At 31.7% G+C, this 21,703-nt stretch overlaps 1 protein-coding gene and 1 pseudogene across 6 annotated transcripts in view; both read right to left on the bottom strand.

Annotated features, from left to right (window-relative positions):
• STXBP5L (syntaxin binding protein 5L) overlaps positions 1-21,703 on the bottom strand; it is a 387,143-nt gene that overhangs the window by 45,342 nt on the left and 320,098 nt on the right. For 3 of the 6 annotated variants that reach the window (XM_036883434.2, XM_036883437.2, XM_036883435.2), the window contains 2 exons: positions 18,995-19,087; positions 12,128-12,178 (listed from right to left, as the gene is read on the bottom strand). The exons of 2 other annotated variants lie outside the window; for them this stretch is intronic. In XM_036883434.2, coding sequence (XP_036739329.2) covers positions 12,128-12,178; positions 18,995-19,087 — 144 coding nt within the window. The remainder of the gene's footprint in view (positions 1-12,127; positions 12,179-18,994; positions 19,088-21,703) is intronic. One more of the 6 variants, XM_036883436.2, reaches the window with a different exon arrangement.
• On the bottom strand, positions 7,612-8,646 carry LOC118911416 (actin-related protein 2/3 complex subunit 1A-like; annotated as a pseudogene).

Here is a 21,703-nt window from a genome sequence, read left to right as displayed (position 1 = left end):
GAGTGAAATCATTTGGTACTTGTCTTTCTCCACCTGGCTTATTTCACCATATACATAATGGAATATTACTCAGCCATAAGAAAAAAATAGATCCTACCATTCACAACAACATGGATGGAGCTAGAGGGTATTATGCTTAGTCTAATCATTTTTAAAAAATAGAAGTGGAAATATATTTCACAGTATTTTATGCCTTCATTTTTTTTCATCTCACACTGTATCTTGGAGACTATTTTATATAGATCTACCTAATTGTTTTTAGTATATAATAATTATGTATATAGGGAGAAAGTTTCCACTTTAGGGCTATACAACAATTGACTTACATTTTCCTTAATAATGGAAATTTGGCTTTCAGTCTTTTACTATTTCAAAACAAGTCTTATTGACAGTAGTTGTACTTCTTTGCACAATGTGTGATTATATCTGTAAGATGAATTCTCAGAATTGAAACTGGGCAAAAGAATATACATTTTAGATTTTTATTGCAAAATGTTTCTCAAAAAGTTTAAATTTACATTCCCAGCAACAATATATAAGAACTCCAATACCCCTACATCTTTACCAATATTTTGCTTTATGCAATTCTCTATTTATTTTTCTAATAGGAAAAAAATTGTCTGAATATTAATTTCTTTAATAATAAGTGATGGATATCTTTATTTATCTTAAAGACTCAGATTTCTCTGTGAACTACCAGTACTTATCCTTTGTAAACTCTCTGTGAACTACCAGTACTTATCCTTTGTAAACTTTCTAGTGCACTGTTCTTTTTCTTGATTTTATGTACGAGTACTTTGCACATTACAGAAATTAGTCTTGCCTGTCAAATTTATTGCAAAACATAATTTGTCTTGTTTCATCTATTGATTATTTTTATATAATCAAATTCATTAACCATTTGCTTTTTTCTTAATGGGTTGTAAGTTTTGTGCTACCTCTAGTAAAGCCTTCTTTGCTCCAATATTAGAAAAATATTTTCCCATGTTTTCTTCTAGTACCTTTATAGTTTCTCCTCATACATTTATATTTTTATCATCTAGGATTTATTTTGTTTTGAGATTATTTTTCAGATGCCTATTAATGGTTCTAATACCAATTACTGAATGATCTAACTTTACCCCATTCATTTTAAAGGCTGCTTCTTTACAAGTACAAAATTTCTGTATGCATTTGTGTCTATTTCTATATTTTCTATTTTGTTCCAATGATTGAACTTTTCACACATCAATACCAAAAATGGTAAAATTATTATTATAGATGTTTTAAACTGTAACATTGTACTGTATTTTAGTATCTTTGGGGCTAGATCTCATAATTCTGTTTTTCAGAATTTTCTTGGCTATTCTTATCTGTTTACTTTTTCAGATGAATTTTAAAATCATCTTATTTATTCCTCTGAAAAATCTCTCTTTTCAGTGGAATTATTTATATTTTAAAATATCAAATGTACATCAATTTCAAATCTTATATCCATGTTGTAGCGTATGTCAGAATTTCAGAATTTCCTTCCTTTTTAGGGCTGAAAAAATTTAGTGCATGAATATACCACATTCTGCTTATCCATTCATCTATTGTTGGACACTTTGGTTGTTTCCACATTTCAGCTATTATCAATAATGCTCCTATGAATGTTTGTGTATGAATATCTCTTTGAGACTATGCTTATCAGTACCTTTGTGTATATACCCATAAGTGGGCATGCTGGATCATATGATAATTCTATTTTTAATTTTTTGAGGATCCACTGTAATATTTCCCATAGCAGCTGTACCATTGCCCCTTCCCACCAACAATGCACAAGAGTTCCAATTTCTCAACATCCTTGACAACACTTTATTTATTTATTTATTTGTTTGTTTATTTATTTTTGATGCTATCCATCACCTATTTGGTATGAGGTGGTATCTCAGTGTGGTTTTGAATTGCAGTCCCCTAATGATTAGTGATGTTGAATATCTTGTCACTTGCTTATTTGCTATTTGTATATCTTCTTTGGTGACATGTCTATGTAAATCTTTTGCCCATGTTTGAATCAAGCTGCTTGTTGTGGAACGTTAGGAGTTCCCTGTATATTCTGGATTGTAGACCCTTATCAGACTTGATTTGCAAATATTTTCTTTTGTAGGCTGTCTTTTCACTTTCTTAATAACATTCTTTGATGTGCAAAAGTTTTCATTTTGATGAAGTCCAATCTACCATTTTGTTGTTGTTTGCATTTTAGTGTCATTATGTAACAAATTAAATGACCCATTGCCAAATTCAAGATCATGAAGTTTTTCCCATTTTCTTCTAAGAGTTTTCTAATTTAAGCTCTTACGGTATTGATCCATTTTTTTGTATGTGGCTTGAGGTAATTGTCTGCTTCCTTACTTTTGCACATGGCTTTCCAGTTGTCTCAGTACCTTTTGTTGAAGAGACTATTTTGTTCCCCATTGAATGGTCCTGGTAACTTATTGGAAATCAATTAGTAATAGATGTGTGGTTTTATTTCTGGACTCTCAATCCTATTCCATTAGTCTATAGCTCTATCTTTTTGCCAGTACCACACTGTTTTGATTCTATAGTTATGTAGGAAGTTTTGAAATTGGAAAGTGAGAGTCTTCCAACATTCTTCATCAATATAGTTTTGACTAGTCTTGCTTTAGCATTTCTACACGAAATTTAGGATAAGTTTTTCCATTTTGCAAAAAGGGCTACTGGTATTTTGGTATATTGAATCTGTTAGATTGTTTTGGGTAGTATTGATATTTAAACAATTTAAGCCTTCCAATCCATGAACAGGTGATGTCTTCATTTGTTTCGATATTTAATTTATTTCAGCAGTGTTTTGTAGTTTTCAATGTAGAAGTCTTATACCCCCTTGGTTAAATTTATTTCTAGATAGTCTTTTGGAGGCTTGTAAATGGAATTTAAAAAATAATTTTTCAAAAATTTCATTGCTGTCATAGAAATACAACTGATTTTTGTGTATTTATCTTGTACCCTGAAATTTTGATGAATTCATTAGGTCTAGTTGCTTTGTGTGTTTTTTTTTTATAGGTAAGGTCATGCCATTTGTTAATAGTGATAGGTTTACTTTTTCTTTTCCAATTTGGATGCCTTTTCTTTATCTTGTCTACTTTTTTGGCTAGAACTTTCAGTACAATATAGAATAGAAGGGGTGAAAATGGGCATCCATATCTTATTCTTCATCTTAAGAAAGTTTGCAGTCTTTCATCATTGAGGAGGATGTTGTCTGTGGGTTTTTCAGGAATGCTCTTTACCAGTTTGAGAAAATTCCCTTCCATTCTTAGTTTTATGAATGTTTTTATCATGAAAGGGTATTCAACTCTGTTAAATCCTTTCTCTTCATTGAGATGATAATGAGTAATTTTTCCCCTTCATTCTATTAGTGTGGTTTTTACATTTTTAATTCTGTTGAACTCCCCCTGCATTTTTGGGATAAATCCCACTTGGTCATGGTATTAATCCTTTTAATATGCTGTTGATTTCTATTTTTAGTATTTTTGAGGATTTTTACATGTATATATATATGTATATATTTTATGTATTTTTTATTTTGGTATCATTAATCTACAATTACATGAGGAACATTATGTTTACTAGACTCCCCTCACATACCCCATTACAGTCATTGTCCTACATGTATATTTTTAAGGGATGTTGGATTCCAATTTTATTTTCTTGTGGTGGTCTTTATCTTGCTTTGATTAGGGTAATGTTGTTCCATAGAATGAGTTAGAAAGTGTTCCTCCTATTCTGTTTTTTGGACGGACTGATGTTAATTCTTTTTAAAATATATGGTAGAGTTTATCAGTGAAGGTATCTCATCCTAGAATTCTGTCAGAAGATTTTAAGTATTGATTCAATTACTTTCAGTCTTGTTATAACTATGTTCAGATTTTCTCTTTCTTCTGAAGTCAGTTCTGGTAATTCATGTATTCTGAGGCATTTGCATATTTTCATCTAGGTTTTCTAATGTTGGCATTCAATTGTTCATAGTATTCTGCTATAATCCTCTTTTGTAAGGTTTATAGCAATGTCCCCACTTTCTTATTTTAATTATTTGCATTTTATTTTTCTTGGTCAGTCTTGGTAAGTGTTTGTCAATTTGTTTATCTTTTCAAAGAGCCAGCTTTTGATTTTGTTGATTATTGTTTTTCTATTCTCTTTTTTATCTTCTCTCTAATCTTTATTATTTCCTTCTGCTAGCTTTGGGCTTAATTTGGCCTTTTTTAGTTTGTTAAGGTGTAGACTTAGGTTATTGATTTGAGATCTTTTTTCTTTTTAATGTGTGCATTTACAGTTACAAATTTCCCCTTAGCTGTGTCTTTCTGGTTAAGAGTCTGCTGCTTAATTTCAAAATTTTGTGCATCTTCCAGTTTTACTTCTGATTTCTAGTTTCATTCCATTGTGGTTAGACACAAAAATACGTGTCATTTTAACCTTTTCAAATTTATTGAGACTTGTGGCCTAAAATATGTTCTATCTTATAGGATGTTTCATGTGGACTTGAGAAGAATATATATTCTACAATTGTGTGGGGTATTCTATATGTCTGTTAAGGCTAGTTGGCATGTAGTGTTACTCAAGTCCTCTACTTCTTTTTTGATCTCCTGTCTAGATTTTCTTTATTAAAATCAGATTATTGAATTTTCCCACTATTACTAATTCTTCCTTCAATTCTGTTAATGTTTGCATCATATATTTTGGGCTATGTTATGAGGTGCATATTTGTTAACAACTGTTACACATTTTCACCAAACTGATCCTTTTATCAATGTCTAATGTCCTTGTCTTGTAAGAGTTTTGACATAAAAGTTTACTTTCTTTGATTTTAATATTTCTTCACAAGCTCTTTTGGTTGCTATTTGCATGGAATATCTTTTTTTCCATCCTTTTAATTTTAACCTATTTGTGATTTTTCATTTAAAATGTCTCTTATAGACAATACATATTTGTATCATGTATTTAAAAAATACATTCCGCCAGTACCTTTTAATTGGTGAGTTTAATCCATTACATTTAAGTGATTACTGATAAGGAAGCATATACTTCTATCATTTTCTATTTATTTTTGAAAAGTATATCTTTTATTATTCTTAAATCGATCCAATATTGACTTTTTGTTTTGATTTATGCTTTCCTAGTGTATCCTTTTAGTCTCTCTACATTTCCTTTTATATAAACTTTTTTACGTATTTTCTTACTGGTTACCTTGGTGATTACAATTAACATCCTACATTTATAACAACATTATGAATTAATACTAACAGCTTCAATTGCATACAAAACTTATACATTCCATCACCTCCTTATATTGTCATTTTAATATCTTTATACATTGCATGCCTATTAAGAAATATTTATAATTTTATACTACGTTTCTCAAATCATGTAGGAAACAAAAAGGAATTGTAAAACAAAAAATATAATACTGTGTTTATGTTTACCTATATAGTCACTTTTACTGGTGTTCTTTATATGGCTTCAAGTTATTGTCTAATGTCCTTTGATTTCAGCCTGCAGGACTCCCTTTAGTATTTCTTTTAGGGAGGGCAATGAGTTCTATTTGCTTTTGTTTATTTATTTGGGAATGTCTTAATTTTTCTTTCATTTTTGAAGGGAAGTTTTGCCAGATAAAGAATTCTTTGTTGACAGTTTTTTTTACCCCCAGCACTTTTAATATGTCATCCCACTGTCTTCTGGTGTCTATGCTTTCTGATGTGGATTGGCTATTAATCTCATGGAGGATCCCTTATATGTGAAGAGTCACTTCTCCCTGCTTTGAAGATCTTCCTTTTGTCTTTGTAAAGTTTGATTGTAATGTGTCCCAGTGTGGGTCCCTGAGTTTATTACTTCGGGAATTTGATGAATTTCTTGGATGTATAGATTCATGTCTCTCTTCAAGTTTGGAAAGTTTTCAGCCAATATTTCTTCAAATATTCTTTCTTTCTTTTTCCTGATACTCTCATAATATTATGGTACACTTGGTGTCTCACAAGTTCCTTAGCCTCTATTCATTTTCCTTTGGCTCCTGAGTCAATCATTTAAATTGTACTATCTTCAAGTTGGTCAGTTTCTTCTGCTGGCTCAAATGTGATGCTGAATGTCTCATTTTTTCATTTTACTTACTTAATTTTTAACTCCAGGAAGTCTACTTAATTCCTTTTTATAATTTCTATTTCTTTATTGATGGTTTGTATTTGTTTTTCATTGTTACCCATGATTCTTAATTGGTTTTTTTCATTTGTGCCTGTTTTAGCTTCAAAATTTATTTTTAAAAAATCAAACATATTTTTTTGTACTTTTTTTGAGGATCCTAAAAAGAGTTATTTTAGGAGTCCTTGTTATTGTTTTAATGAAATTAATTTCATTTGGAAGGAATTGTAGTAAATTTTTTCTAATCTTCCTTAATATTAGATTTCTTTATGTAGTCTGGAGTTTTTTCTCTGGCTCTTCTTCTTTGTTCTCTACTTTGGATAAATAATTTTGTAGTTGTGCTTCACTAGTTTCTAGGTTCCTAGTCTATAATATAATATCCATATTACTGGCAATATGAAAAAAATGTAGCTACTGATCTAGTAAGTCAGAAAGCAGGCCCAAGAATTCCTTGAGCATTTAAAATCTTCCAATTATGGTGAGGTGGTTTTGTTTTCTATTTTTTGTTATTAATATCTTATGTTATTAATTTGTAATTAAAGAATCCTTGTAATATTTCACTTCTAAGTATTGAGATTTTCTTTGTGGCTTTAGTATGGGTTCAAATTTTGTTTATTTTTCAATGGGTACTTGAAAATAACATTTTCAAGACATGAAGTTCAAGATACATTAAATAAATCTTTCATGTAAATTGTTTCTCTATTCCTCTGTGGTCCTTCTTGTTTTTGGTTTTTGAGTTGTCATTAAATTATGTTAAAATCTGTCATTATTATTGCACTTCTCTTTACTTCTTACTGTTTCTTTCATTTCTTACAGTTTTTGATATACAATCAAAAGTTAAATCCTTCATTATTTGGCACACTTCCTAAATAAATACAAGTGCTTTTCTAATTTAATTTATTATTTCTGAATTCAGCTATGATGTTAACACAATTTCTGGTGTTCTTTTATAGTAGTTATCTAATATGTCTGACTACTAACCTTTGAATCACTTTGCTTGATGTTTTTCTTGTTGGATTTTGTTTTGTGATATATGCTGAAAGCCTTTTTCTTTGGTAAGATAATTCAATTTTTATATCTATTGACATGAGATATTTCATCTTAGCTCTGTCACTTTTCAAAAACACACATTATTTTTACTTAGTTTTCTGGGAAATAATTTACATACCACCCACATGCCCCCTTAAGTTAATGTGACAGTTTTCCATAATGAACTACTTAAAGAGAAGCTTTGGTCTGCAGCAGCAAAAAACTAAAAATTTTAAAAGACTACTGCTTTAAAAATTCAACACTTTCACTAATTATATTCAAACAAAACCTACATATGATACTTGCATGATGTGTTTTCAGTGTTTCCTTGTGATTGCCTTTCCTCACCATCATGCAAATGACAGTGCTGTAGTCAGTTGTAGTTTGTCATACTAGATCACAGAGGTTTACTCAGCTTTATAATATTTGAAAGCCCTGGACAGAAGATTCTAAGGTCTTGAAATCCCAAATTGACATGGCTCCGTTGATTCCCACAGGGTAAAATTTATGATAATCTTGTTTGTCTACCTCATAAATAGATACTTGAGTAATGCTATTCTAGTGCAGCATTGCCAAGATTCTGTCTTGTGGTCTGCAATTGTGACTCTCTTCTTCATTCTGTGGAGTGTTTCATGGCTAACATGTAATGCTGGATGCTGTTTTGGAACACCTAGTTTGGAGACTAAGGTCAAGCAGCATTGTCATCTTAGTTAAAGAGCACTTGGCAGCAGACATGGCCAGCAGCTACAATACTGTTTTTCTGAGACAAATGATACAATCAGGAGTGGCAGGAACTTTGTTTTAAGAATGAAACTTGAACACTGTTTGAAGCATCAGCAATGGATATGGTGCTGTCATGTCTGACCCAGGCTACATAGCTCTGGCCGAGAAGTTGACCCTGGGACCCAGCCACCTGTGCCACCAAACTCTGACATCAGCTAAGCACAATGCATCTTGCTCCTTCATGGTATACTGTTTGGCTTTTCATCTACTTCTTTAATGTATGCTTAAGTATTCTGCATTTGGAGTCATATGACCCAGATGCCAGCAGAGCATTGATGGAAGGCCAATCCAAACTGAGGACCATTGAATGAGCTGGCTTTTTAGTGTGTTTGCCTACCCACTTGTCATTTTCATACTTAAGTAACAAACGAATTATGCTTCATTATTCCCAGCAAATTTGTTCTCTAGTGGGAACCCCTTCACAAAAGTGGAGGCTACATGATTAATTCTCAAGCGCAACAGGGTTAGCCTCCAGACACCATCTTTCTGACTCCTACAAAGGACAATGTGATCAGGTTTGAGAGCCCAGTAAATACCTGGGTGTGTCCATTGTACTCCTGAAGTTTATGAGGTTTCACCCACTAGCTCCCATTCTTCTTTGTGGTTATTCATGATCTTTGTGGTTATTGTGGCTAAGGGCAATTTGAGTATGATCCCTGTTCTAGACATGACAAGTGATTGTCTCTAGTAAAACTTGTTCAAGGGACAATGATTTTTGATTTTCAAAAGCTAGAAGGCTGGGATCAGGGCAGTCCTGACAGGCTCAGAGCAGAGAACTTGAAATCTCTGGTCTGCTGAAATGAACAGAATTTGTTCCATCCTGCCACTTCTATAATAGGTTATATCTTCTTTTATATTTTCTAGAGCTACTTTCACTATATGGTCTGTATTTTATTATTTTTTTATATGTATTGTATTTTGCCCGTTTTTTTATGTTTTTGGGTATTTTAACTTTTCTAGAGGTTACCTTGAAGATCTATTCTTAATTCTCTATTTTTGAATTGTTATCTATGCATAATACTAAATTAATTTCCCCTTATGAAAGTTAGATTAGTAGAACTTTTCTTCCTCTTTGCTCTCAATTCACCACCAATCTAGTTACAGTATTATCTACTCTTGTTGGCAACTTGAACTACCTCTCTAACCTAAATCTCTCAATTTTAAAATTACACTATTCTTTATTGTCATGGATTTTAAGTTTACATTCTGTTTTATAATCATATTGCCTCTGTTGTTTAACTTCTACAGTTGAATAAATGAATCACTTCTTGTCCTTTGTCCATGCCTTTGCAAGCATCTTTTCATTGGCTGGAGATCATCCTGTAGATTTTTTAAAGGGCTCAGGGGGCCTATGTTTCATTTATAGTATCCTATGATACTTATGTAATAATATATTCATAATAGTATGTGCCAGTCCCTGGATTATATACAGTTATGTCTTGAATTCTATAAAATTAATTAATTTTTAGGTTTGTAATTCAAAATGTTATTAGAAAAACATATTCTTTGTTAAAAATGACAAACAATACAGTTTTATGCTAAATATAAAAATGTTAGGTGTAAAGCAATTTCCTATGAATCTGGCATTTACTTTATGAAATGCTAACTACTTAAGGGTTCTAACTGCATAAATGTCCAACATATGAGGTTTTCTCTATAATTACTATTATTTAACTCTTACTGTTACACTGCTGCTCCAGTAAAGGATTATTGTAACCAAGTTACATTAGTATACAAAGCTTTCTAATTTGTTATTTTTCTTTTGTCTTCAATGAATAGCTCATACACATAGTCATTAATACCTTTATATAGATGATCCCCTCTACACTCCAACCTCACATTTCTAATTGCACACTGAATGGTTAACATGGATATCACTGTAGCAACTCAAACTCATTCTTCTTTTCTCTCTAACCAGGTATTCTCTATGAGAGCTATTCTCAACACTATAAATTCATCCTTGATTCCTATTTACTGTGCTGTATCAGTTCCACTCCCACCAGTGTTCTAATCCTATCAGTTGTAAAGTCTCTCATGGTGACTCCTTTTCATTTTCTTTGCTGTTATCCTACTTTAGCCCCTCACTTGGTCTCCTGCAATAGATTCTTAAACAGTTTCCTCCTTTACTATTGGATTATACACTACCAGAAAATAATCTTCCTAAAGCATGTTACAAGCAACCCAGGGTATATTTTACACCAAGGTTTTATATTGGAAAACTTTATAGACATTTATCCAATTTCAGAAGCCTTATGACTTTTTCTCTGAAAATTTGTGGGAAACAACTTTTAAAAATTAAATTACATTTACAACATACTTAGACAAAGGATTTAATGAAATGTTATTGTGAATCCTTTTAAGTGCAAAACATACTTTAAGTGAAGTGACAAGCACTTGATTATTTTCTTTCACATATATCTGAGTTTTCTTAATTCATCTTTGCTTAAAGTGTGCATGAAAATAGAATGAAGCAATAGGGAGGAAGATAAACAGATACTCTGATGTATACTTAATTTAAATTTGTTTAAATTGTTTATTAATGTATTTATTTAAACAAATCCCACCTGCCTGACCTCCAGATTAGAATTATAACAAAAGCTTTCTTTGCTACTTCTAATAAATATAGAAGCGGGCTTGGATCTTTTTTATTTTTCCTTTTTGACATTCAAAGAAATTATTATATGAGAAACTATGTGAATAAATATCAGAGTGTACATTTTTCTACAGAAAAGTGTTATTCTTTAAATAGGCTTCATTTGACATTTCACAGCACATGGTACACAAAATGATAGGTAGTTGTAACACTATAAGCTTTATAATGATGTACAGTTAATTTAAATTAAATTTTGCTACTAGTTGTATGACATTTGGCAAATCTGAATTTTTCATAGCGTCAATTAACTTTTTTGTAAAATGGGAACAATATCACCTACCTTATCTCAGATAGTATGTACAAAGCATACACCATAGTATCTGACATATACTAGAAGGTCAATAAATAGAAATATAAAGTTTATTTTTCCTTTGTCAACTACACTGGTAAAATACTATACTAATTAACTTTATAACAACTTCTTTAATATTGAACTAATAACAGCTAATGTTAGTGCTTTCACTAAAAAAACACTAAAATTTATATAAGATTATGAATTTCACATAAGATTATATTAGATTTTAAGAGTAATTAAATATTTGTTATTTTTTTAGATACAAGGAGATGAGGTATGTGAATATGCCTCTTAAAATTTGGGTACCATGATCTGGACCTAACTTCAAATATTTACCATTTATTGACAATATAACCTCAGTTTCTGCTTGGAATAGTAGGGTTGGGGGTTGGGGGTGCTGGGGGCAGATTGGGAATAGTGACAACCTCAAAGAGTTGCTAAGAAAATCAAATAAAATAATGTATGGGAAACAGCTTTGTAGTCTCAATAATGCAAAGATTAATTATAGTACTTTTGTTATTTATCCATGATTTTAGTAGGATTTAATGCTGTAGCCATAAATCAGAATAAAGGAGATGAAAATAAGGGTAATTCAGTTAAATTAAAGAACATGCTGAAACAAGCAGATAAAAGTTGTGAAAGAAAAATTTATGAAGGCCTATTTAATAAAGCCTATTTATTTCAGTTAGAATTATGAATAAACCTGTGACCACCACAAAAGATAAACTAAAAGTGAATCAAATTTTCTATAACTTCTCTAAAATAAAAAAATAAAAAAATAGCCAGAGCTCCATTCTCTTATGTATTAGGCTTTTTAAAAAGTGGTATTAATTATAAATTATACTAATATACAAAATAGGGAAAATCATTTCAGAAAAACAATGTTCACTGATGTAATTAAAGCTATGAAGATTCCACATGTGTGACTATTCAATGTTTAAAAACATTTTCATGATAAAAAGAAAACAAAACATTATATACCTCGGGATGTAATGATCTATAAAACATAATTTTGTAAAATGATTGTTAAATAAAATGTTGAATGCTGCCAACAGAACTGTATGGTGATTTTTAAGGAAGCCTTTTTTGAAAGCCATCAAACACTTGTCTAGGAAACTTGTGTTATTCATGGACTGTTGGTAAAAATGTTCAGCCAAATGAATGTAAGAAAATTTAAAATTGTTGGCTTTTGCCTACCGTACCAAGATCAGCTTTAAGATCTGTTGGCAGACTTAACTTTCTTGATCCTTTAACTGAAACAACAGAAAAAGGAAAAAGGTAGTTGTTAATTATATAAAATTGAAGAGGAGTGTGGGGGAATAGTACGTCTCACAGTATAATTATTAAAATCCTGATGAACATTACATTTAGTGAGCATGTATGGAAGCAGATATATTCAATCTTACTTCATTGTCATTTAGTAATAAATATTTAATATGTAAACAGAAACATGAGGAAACCAACTGTTCTTACAGTAAATAAAGTTTATCTTTGCATGTTTTTTTTCACATGCAGTATGAGTGATTTCTTGTTTAATTCTGAAAGAAACAAAAATCAATTTCAGATAAATGTAATAGATAAAGGATTATTGTAACAAATGTATTAACCCAGATCATAAGTAACAATGATAAGAGTAAAAACTGATGTACTCTCAACATTTTTTTGAAATAGAAAATCTATTATAGAGGTGTGTGGTGTAGTCAAGGAAACTTTATCAAACCTATGACAGATAAAATGACTTCAACACTGAATACTACAATGTTAAAATTCAGTAAATAAGAAACTCTTAAATATAAAATATTTGAAAGTGAATTTAAATATCATAAACCAAACAATCAGAAAAATCTTTGTAAATCAAGAAAACTTCTACAGCTTATTGAAAAACTTTCCTCATTATTTATTTGTTAATACAAATTTTACATTGGGCATCTCATAAAATATTTAACTGGACTGCATGTTACAGAAAGATATATATTAGGGGAAATCACATTAGCAATCTTTCCTCTCTATTAAGACCTTATTGAAGGCTCAAAATGATACTACCAATTAATTTATACCTCTAACGAGTGATTTACTTTACAACTAGGAAAGTTATTTTAAAACAAAGATGAAGGATAATATAGTACAAAGAATATTTATTTTAAAATCAGAAAACATGGTTCACAAATTTCCAAATTGTTACCACCTAGTTATATGCCTGAAAAAATTTCCTGCATCAATTTTCAGCTTAATCTTCATATCTGTTAAATAACATTCTTTATCCTTAATGTTTCAAGTGGAATATGACTGGGACACATTTTATGAAACTTAAATATAATATAAACCTAAATATATTTTTGTGTGTTATGAAATAGTACTTTTTATTTTTTCTCCAACCATTTAAAAATTAAAAACCCATTCTTAAGTCACAAGTCATACCAAAATAGGTTGCAAGCTGTATTTAGCCTGTGGGTTGCATGTAGTTTACTGTCTATAATATGTCCTGCTAAATTACTTAAAAAAGGAAACCTGAGTATTATCATTCTAATAGACATAATAGCAGGTACTTGTCTCTATGAAAAAATACATTATGAAATAATTCTATTAGGATCAAGGGGAAATCAATATATCAAATTTTAGTAATTTGAATTTAAAATTAGCATAAACAAAAAGGTATATCAAAATTTGGCAAACTAAATACATGTGATATTTATTCTTCAGAAGAGATTGCAATTAAAGTATATTTTATAAATTGATTCATAATTCATATGGGCCGAGGGAATGGGTGTCTGCTATTTGGAACAATCTTTCATTTAATTTTTAAATAGGAACTAATTCTTTATAATGTAAAAATCTGTTTCACAATTTATCTTTTTAATTGCTTCTGTTGTTCTTAAATAGGGTATTTCAACATATGCATATAGTATTAATTACTTCAAAAATGGATTCAAAGATGCTTTCAAAAAGAGGGCAAACAGTCCCTGCCTGTTGGTCAATAAGCCTGGATGCGTATGGCAGGACAATGACCACAGTGTCAGATGTCCTCCCATTCCCTACTATTCTTTCTGATGGAAAACTCATACCCTCTATTCTAGTATCTAACTTACTCTGGCTCTCAAATCTCCACTTTTTGGGATTTCCCCTCCACTTTACCATCTGCCTTTTGCTTTCCTGTAGACTACTTCGTACCTAAAAACCAGGGGAAACCCTCACAGACCTCATCCTCAATTGTGTAACTGGTGGAGAGAAAGGGACTGAGTAGATGCAGGATTAATTAGGTAACTAACAGTTATATTAATCACAGACCCTCTGTTAGTTATGCACAGAATGATTCTCTTCCCTTGTCCAACTTGTAAATTCCTATTCATCCTTCAAGGCAGCTAAAAAATCACCTGTTTTCTGAAGGCAGCCTCAAACTTAAGGTTTATCTGGTGCCATTATCTTAATTTTCACAGCACCTTGTGCACACCTCCTTTATAACACTTAACAAATTTTACTGTATTGTTTTTTTTTTTTTTACTCTACTGCCCAGTAACATCCTGAAACTTTGAGTGCTCCAAAGATAGAGGCTGTATTCCTAATACCTAATAAATTATTTGTATAGAGTAGGTGTGCAGTAAGTTGCTGAAAGTATGTTGAAAAAAGCAGTAAGATCAGAAGGTAAGGGTGAAGGATTACTCTGAAGAGGGCTAACCACACTGAGAAAGTATGTTCAAGTGTTAGAGGAATATCTTATACATCAATTTTTGAGGAATTTGGGTTGGAAGGTGAGAAAGGCAAGAGAGAATAAGAGGCATATAGTCTTGGAAATGTACAGAATGAAAACAGTATGTATTAATCTTTGCAAAGTGCTTCTGAGAATGCAGCTCTCTAAATTTCTAAGTTTTTGCTGTTATCTAAGCTAAAGCACATACTCCTCTATCATTTCATATCGTTAGTCAAAGAAAAATGGGAAAGAGAAACTTCTCACTACACACTGGCTTAGTACAGTACACAGAGAAGAGAGACAGAGAATCCTGGGTCAAAAGAATCTTACAGGTCATCTAGTTCAATGACCTACTCAATGCAAGTATTTATCCTACAACATTCTTGACATCCTACCTGTTTGAAAAACATGCAATTTGGGGTTGCTATAATTGCTACAAAATTTCCTTCTATTTTAGCTCAAACCATTTACTAATTTATCCCAGTTCTAATTTTTGGTGCGAGAAAGAGTAGTTGGATTTTGCTGTCACATGCCAGATCTTAAAGCATCTGAAAAGACTTAGCAGCCACCTCTGGTACACTCATTGGGTCAGCAGGAATTTGTATTTTAAGAAGTGTTGCAAGTGATACTGACGCTGAGAGGTTGGTGGGTTACATTTTGAGAAATAATATTTTTGGATTTATGAACATTAACCAACCTACAGGACTTTCACCCTTCCACGAAAAGTAATTTCCTTAGATGCAGTTTATATTTTCCACATGAGACCCCATAATGTCCTTAGCTGTTAAATTATGTATAGATAGAGATAGATATGTAGATATTACTTTGCTGAGGTTTTAAAGGCAATTATCATTAGTTATATATATCTTCATACTTTTTTGGTTCCTTTTTTAGAGTAATTAAAAAATTTTTTTTCATCATATCTTTGATCTTCCATTTTCTAATGAGAAATCGAAGGTGGTAATTACAAGGATAGTAACACCCATATTAGAAGTGGTAGATGCCCTTTTTCTCCCTCTGTAAAGCTTCACAGACTTTGCTTTTCTCCAAGGCAGGTTTCCTTGAAGTAAAGCCCAGTGACAAAGAACACAAGTGAGATGGATTCAAATTATGACTCATCCATTTGCCAGTTGAGTGAATCTGGGATGGTAGTTACTTAATCTCAGGAAGATTGTTTCCCTTTGTCTGCAAAGTGGGGATAATAGTCCCTACTTCATAGTGATATTGTCAGCAATAATTAAGGGAATATATGTAAAGCATTTAGCATGGTGTGGTATATTAACAAGCATTCAATGTTAGCTACTATTTCATTATTAAACTTGGTAAGAAAAGATTGTCATTCTGTCGTAGTCTATGTCAAAAATGACTTATCTGGGCAACATGTCCTACTTAAAATCTAGTGCCTAGGATTAAACACAGCACACTTGATAAAGCCTCCAATTGTATATGGTACTAGTATTTGTTCTGCATTAATACTACCTAAGAGTCCACTGTCTTTTCAAGAGTGATATGACACACTTGATTCATAATGGGTATATTCTCTATAAAAGAATATTTAAGTCATGTTGTGCATCCTCACATAGAATAGTATCTTTAATCCATTCTACCTTGACAAACTGCCTGTATTTGCTTATGGACAGTAACACAGCAAATAAGTACCATAAGTATGGGGCAGGGAATATTGCTGTATCAAATGTTAGACTTACAACAGTTTGATTTCTTATAATCCTAGTCTTGTTAGATTTGGGGAAAATGGTCATCTTGTTAATTTAAAATGTTGTGGCACACATTTTAAAAAATAAGAACAAAGGAAATAAAAATTATAACAGTATACAAAGAAGGTGAATTGTATTAATTCTATGTAAATTATATCTTAATAAATCTAAGTTAAAAAAAAACAAAATTCATAGTAAAGAATCCCCACAGATAGGATTAATCACTTACCTAATCACATCTATCACCTTCTGACTTACCTAGAAATTGCTACGGACGATGGCATAAGAGACCAAAGATGATGCAAATGAGTGAAAGGACTGGTTGATGGCAAAATACATATTAATATTTATCTATAAATTCAGACCTAAAGGTTGGGTAACCAAGCCCTACAATATAGCACCAGATTATGAACCTTTCAAGACTATTCATCTCCACTCTTTAATGCCTCCCAAATTCAGTTACAGTAATGAGGCAGGGTAGTCTGGTGGCTTACCATAGTTTATGCCAGAATGAGATCATATGCTCAGCCTTAAATATGTTTGTTCATAATTGCTTTTATAATAACCAGTACTATATATTACTGAGAATCTATGTTCAGAATGCTAGCACATAGTTAAGGTTAAACTTGACTAGAGTTATAATGGTGGAAGTGACAGTAAGATCAAATTTCTCTGACTTCATAGCTATGTCCTTCCCACTAAGCAACACAGTCTTCCTAATACCACCTGTGTGGCCTAGATATCTTCTATAAAATAAATAAATCTAATAACACTAAATTAAAATAAGCTGTTTAGATTTAAATGTTTGTAAAGCTTATTTATCTATTGATTAATTGGTAGATGGGTTGGAAGATAGTAATGAGTTTTTCTTGATCTTCCCTAATCCATAAAGTAAGATAAACAGGACAAAAACACGTAGTATGTATATAGTTAAAAAACCACACACACACATTTTGGAGTCACCATGCCATGGGAGAGCCCTGAAGGGCCTGTATGCCTCTAATTTTGTTGCTATTCCCCACACCCCCTTTCTTTTTCAGAATTGTCTATGATATAGTTAGGCAAAGGTGTATCTTTATTAGAATTTGCTCCAGCATAAAAATGTTTAATGCCATGACTCTTCTTTTTTTGCTATCTTAAAATGTATATCTATCTAGATGATGTTAATGAATCAGTGACTTCTTATTGGGTGTCACATGAACAAGTGTTAAATGAGTATGAAACTTGATTTCTGTTCTTATCTTGAATTATATACTCCCAGAGAGAAGTAGGTCCTCTGTTTTAAAACACTTTTTTTTTAATGCACATAATAGGTGGCCAAATAATTTGGGGTCAGAGGAACTTGAAGTCTAAAGATTTGGGTTGGTTCAGACTTTTACTAGCAAGGTAACATTGGGCAAGTTATAGAATTATTTTCTTAGTTGTAATTTCTCCATCCATATAAAATAAGAACAATACCAATTTTACAGGGTGCTTTAGGCTTAAGTAAGACAATACACATGATAAATACCTTGTTTGCTTTAAAATACTATATCAATGTTGATTATAATTTTCAGCAAACAAGCTTAATAAATTCAAAATAAAAAATTTTTTAAACCAGTTTTTCCTGGAACTTAAATGGTGAACTACATTTTTGATGTTTCATGTGAAGTATATTTCTTAAGTTCTTAAAAATTTTTGTTTTTGTTAAAACATTGTCTCCTCATAACTAAGGATCTTCTCACTTTCTCAGGCTTGGGTGTCATATAATTTCAACTGTGATTATTTTTTGTAATTCTTATATTTATTTTTCTCATTTTATTAATGAAAATCAAGGGGAAAACATAGACTTTACAACCACATGTAACTCAGTTGGAATCTAGGTCTACTTACTTATATACTATGAAGCTTCAGTTTTCTCCGAAAAAGGCATATCACAGGGGCGTTGTATTACATAAGAAAAGAAACTGCTGTCTGAAAAATTGTGAGTTAGTTATCTTTAGGTTTCTTAGTTACTGACTTTATTTGGGGACTAGAACATTGGTAATTAATGCTTCTTAAAGTTGCCAATATGGTCAAACCATTTGGTAATGAATGCCTAATTTAAGAAACTGTACAACTGGTGTTTGATTTTGATTTGGTTCCTATGAGCAGCATCAAATATTCAATGACTGCATTAAATTTAGATTATAGGTCCTTTCTTTCTACTTATTATTTTTGAGACAGAGCATATCCCTTTGAGATAATTCTTTGGTGAAGTTTCCATGATCATCATAGTTGTGTGTCTGATTACAGAAAATATTAAATCATATTATAAATAAGTATGGAGGTTTCTTACAAAACCACCCTGCTTTTTGGCTTTTAAGTTTTTCCTAAATTCTCTGTTGCCCCTCCATATTATAGGCCTGATGAAATTATTCAGGCTTAGAGTAGAAAGACAACACTATCAAAATGATATGAGAAATTTCAAAGTCTTTCATAAAAGCCTTAGGAATTCTTGCTTTCTATCTCATGAAGTCAGTGTCCATGGTTTTAACCATTAGTCCAGGGAAATTTGTCTTCATTCACCATGAGAGTTCTGTGTTTTTAGCATAACAAATAAGAGTACAGCTTTTGAGACAAATTGTGAAGTTTAGGAAATTGTAGATACGAAAAACTTGTTTGTTCATAAAAGAGATTTTCACTTTCACCTGGCAAGTGATGTACTTGATTCCTCTGTCTCACAGCTGGTATTTCATTCCTATAAAAGGCTGGTGCTGCCTCAGGAGTTCTGGTAGCAAGTCCTAAAGGAAGGGAATAAAAAGCTATTGGCATACAATTTCTTAGCCCAAGTGAACCAAGAATTTTCACCTTTGAGGTGAACTTCATAACTACTTGGAAGGGTCTCTATTTTGTGCCTTTATCTGAGTATTTTGGTACTGCCCTAACAGAGGACAGTTTGGAGGGAAGAAGCTTTCTTCTCTGAGGGATGCAATGCAGTTCTAGGCATGTAAATCGCACAGGAGCATTCTAACCAGGGTTTGAGATCTAGTTTTCACCCAGGTTTGAGAACAAAACTGGTTACTTCTTTGTATTTTGTGATGTTTGCGTCTATGATATTTTAATAAATATATCTTTACTAAGATACATAAATAAATATATTTTAACAAAGATATTTCTGTCACCTGAGCCTCCACTTGAACTGATAGTATAGTAAGTTCATTTTGTATTGTGCATTGTGAGAATCATGAGGATGGATGGCTGTATGGGTAGCTAGCAGTATTCCAACCTGATGCTAGCCTAGAAAAAGATGTTCATCTGAGCAAATGGTTTTTAAAGGCACAACTTTAAGGAGGAAAAATCAGAAGAATGTATACCTTGTGGGTAGATGTAACCCTATAGTTGAAAGCTTAGTTTTCAACTGTTTGTCCAAAGAAGAGGGGGATTATTCCTTTAGGGGAGTAGAATTCTGTGTCAGGTAAGTGGAGGTAGGGCTGAATGTTAGCTCCTGTCCACCCTTGGGAGGTATGTTTATGCAGTACACAAATTGCAAAATCTTACCTGTTGAGCAGAATAGGGTTACACAGCTTTAAGAAAAAACAACTAACAACTTGTGAAATTATGTTAATGTTGATTTCTGCAGATAGACTGTCAGTTCCATTTTGCATGGAGTGTGTTTATTTTGTTCAGTGGATAGCATAATATCTGTCTAACTGTAGATACTGAAAATTATTGTTGAATAGTTGGGTGAATGAATAAATAATATGGCATGATTGTATCATCCTAGAAGAAGAGAACATTAACATTCTGGTTGCTTCACTGGAATTCTTTCAGCTTTCAATCTCTACTGTGATCCCCCTCATTATCCTCAAAGAAATATTTAATAGTCTGCAACTTCAGTCTGTTTTACTTGTAGTTTATTGGGCTAAAAGGGATGTTGAAATCCATATAGAAAAACAGTCATAAAATGACTATTTGTCTTTAGCTTCCTTAATTCCTGACCTTTCTTACTCAGACATTTGCGTCAGTGGTTGAATCTGTTTTTGGCAGTCTGTAAAGATGTGAGGTTTAAAGTCCTAAAATAGATACTGCGAGGGAAAGCAACCACTGAAAAAAGAATACTAAAAACAGTTTTAGAGTCATAGTTATCAAGTAGTCCAGAGAGCAGAAACATTAGCATTACAAGGGACCTTGCTAGAAATTAAAAATCTTAGACCCAAATCTAGACTTACAGAATCTACAGCCCTCAGCAATCTGGGTTTTAATAAACTTTTCACACAATTCTGATACAGGTTTAAGTTTGAGAACCATTACACTAAGAAAAAAAAAAGAAAGAAGGCAAGAATAGTATTGGCTCTTAAATGCAATATAACATAAGAAAGGGGAGACATACCCAGCCACAAACATAATAACTGCCATTATTAACCAGACCTATATGACCTGTTTCTGAGAATATAAATCCGGGAGACATTGGAGGCATAGCTCCTTTTCCAAATTTGTCAAGAGTTAGAATGTATTACAAATATTTTAGTTTCCCTTAATTACATATGTTGATTCTGTCATTCATAAGTCATCTAAACATTTTAATTGTTTATATTTTCATTCTTTCCTACCTCTAGAGATAATAAGCTTCATGAGTTTTGTAAACTACTGTTAAAGTCTTAGAGATGCTTTTTTCATAGTCACATTTTAGTTTTATGATGTTGGGCTAAGAAGTCTATATTTACCCTATCTATACCTTTCCTGATAATCTAAGTTGGGTGCAGCAATTCCTACAATAGCAAGAGATTGCAGAATGTAGTTTATGTACATGTGTTGCTATAGTGTTCTGGAAATAGCATTGGACACATTCTCTTTAGTGGGCTTAAAAAGACCCTTAGTACAACACAAATACCTATTTTTATTTTTCATGGCAAATGAATGGAATAAGCAAGTATTGATTGTTACCAATATTCTTAAGATAAAATAAATTCTATTGGCACTTTTCCCAGAAAGATAATTTCATATACTTTAACAAATATAATGTCTAATGATTAAAAAATCTTTTAAAAGAAAAAAATCCCTCATTCCTCAATTATGATTATTTATAATTTGAAGTTGTTATTAAAAAAAGAGTGGGACCTGCCCAGTAAACCTATCTCAAATAAGATGCTGAAATGATAAATGAATCTTGTCACAGTCAATCATTTCTGTCCTAAGGAACATAATATAATAGTAGCCAAAATCTTCCTGTTTTAAAGCAAGCTACTTGATTGCATGCAAAGTCTTCTGAGTCTGCCTTGCAAAAAAAAAAAGTGGTGGTGGTGTTTCCAGATATGCTTTTATATCAGCAAAAAAAAGAAACATCATAGGCAGAGAGCTAAAAGCAACATGTCTACAAAAAAATATACAGCAATTGTCATAATTATGAAATATTGAAA

The sequence above is a fragment of the Manis pentadactyla genome, chromosome 1 (assembly GCF_030020395.1).
Source record: "Manis pentadactyla isolate mManPen7 chromosome 1, mManPen7.hap1, whole genome shotgun sequence".
In the NCBI taxonomy this organism is placed as follows: Eukaryota; Metazoa; Chordata; class Mammalia; order Pholidota; family Manidae; genus Manis; species Manis pentadactyla.
The sequence above is the reverse complement of the archived record's forward strand: the minus strand, read 5'-3'. Positions and strand labels throughout refer to the sequence as shown.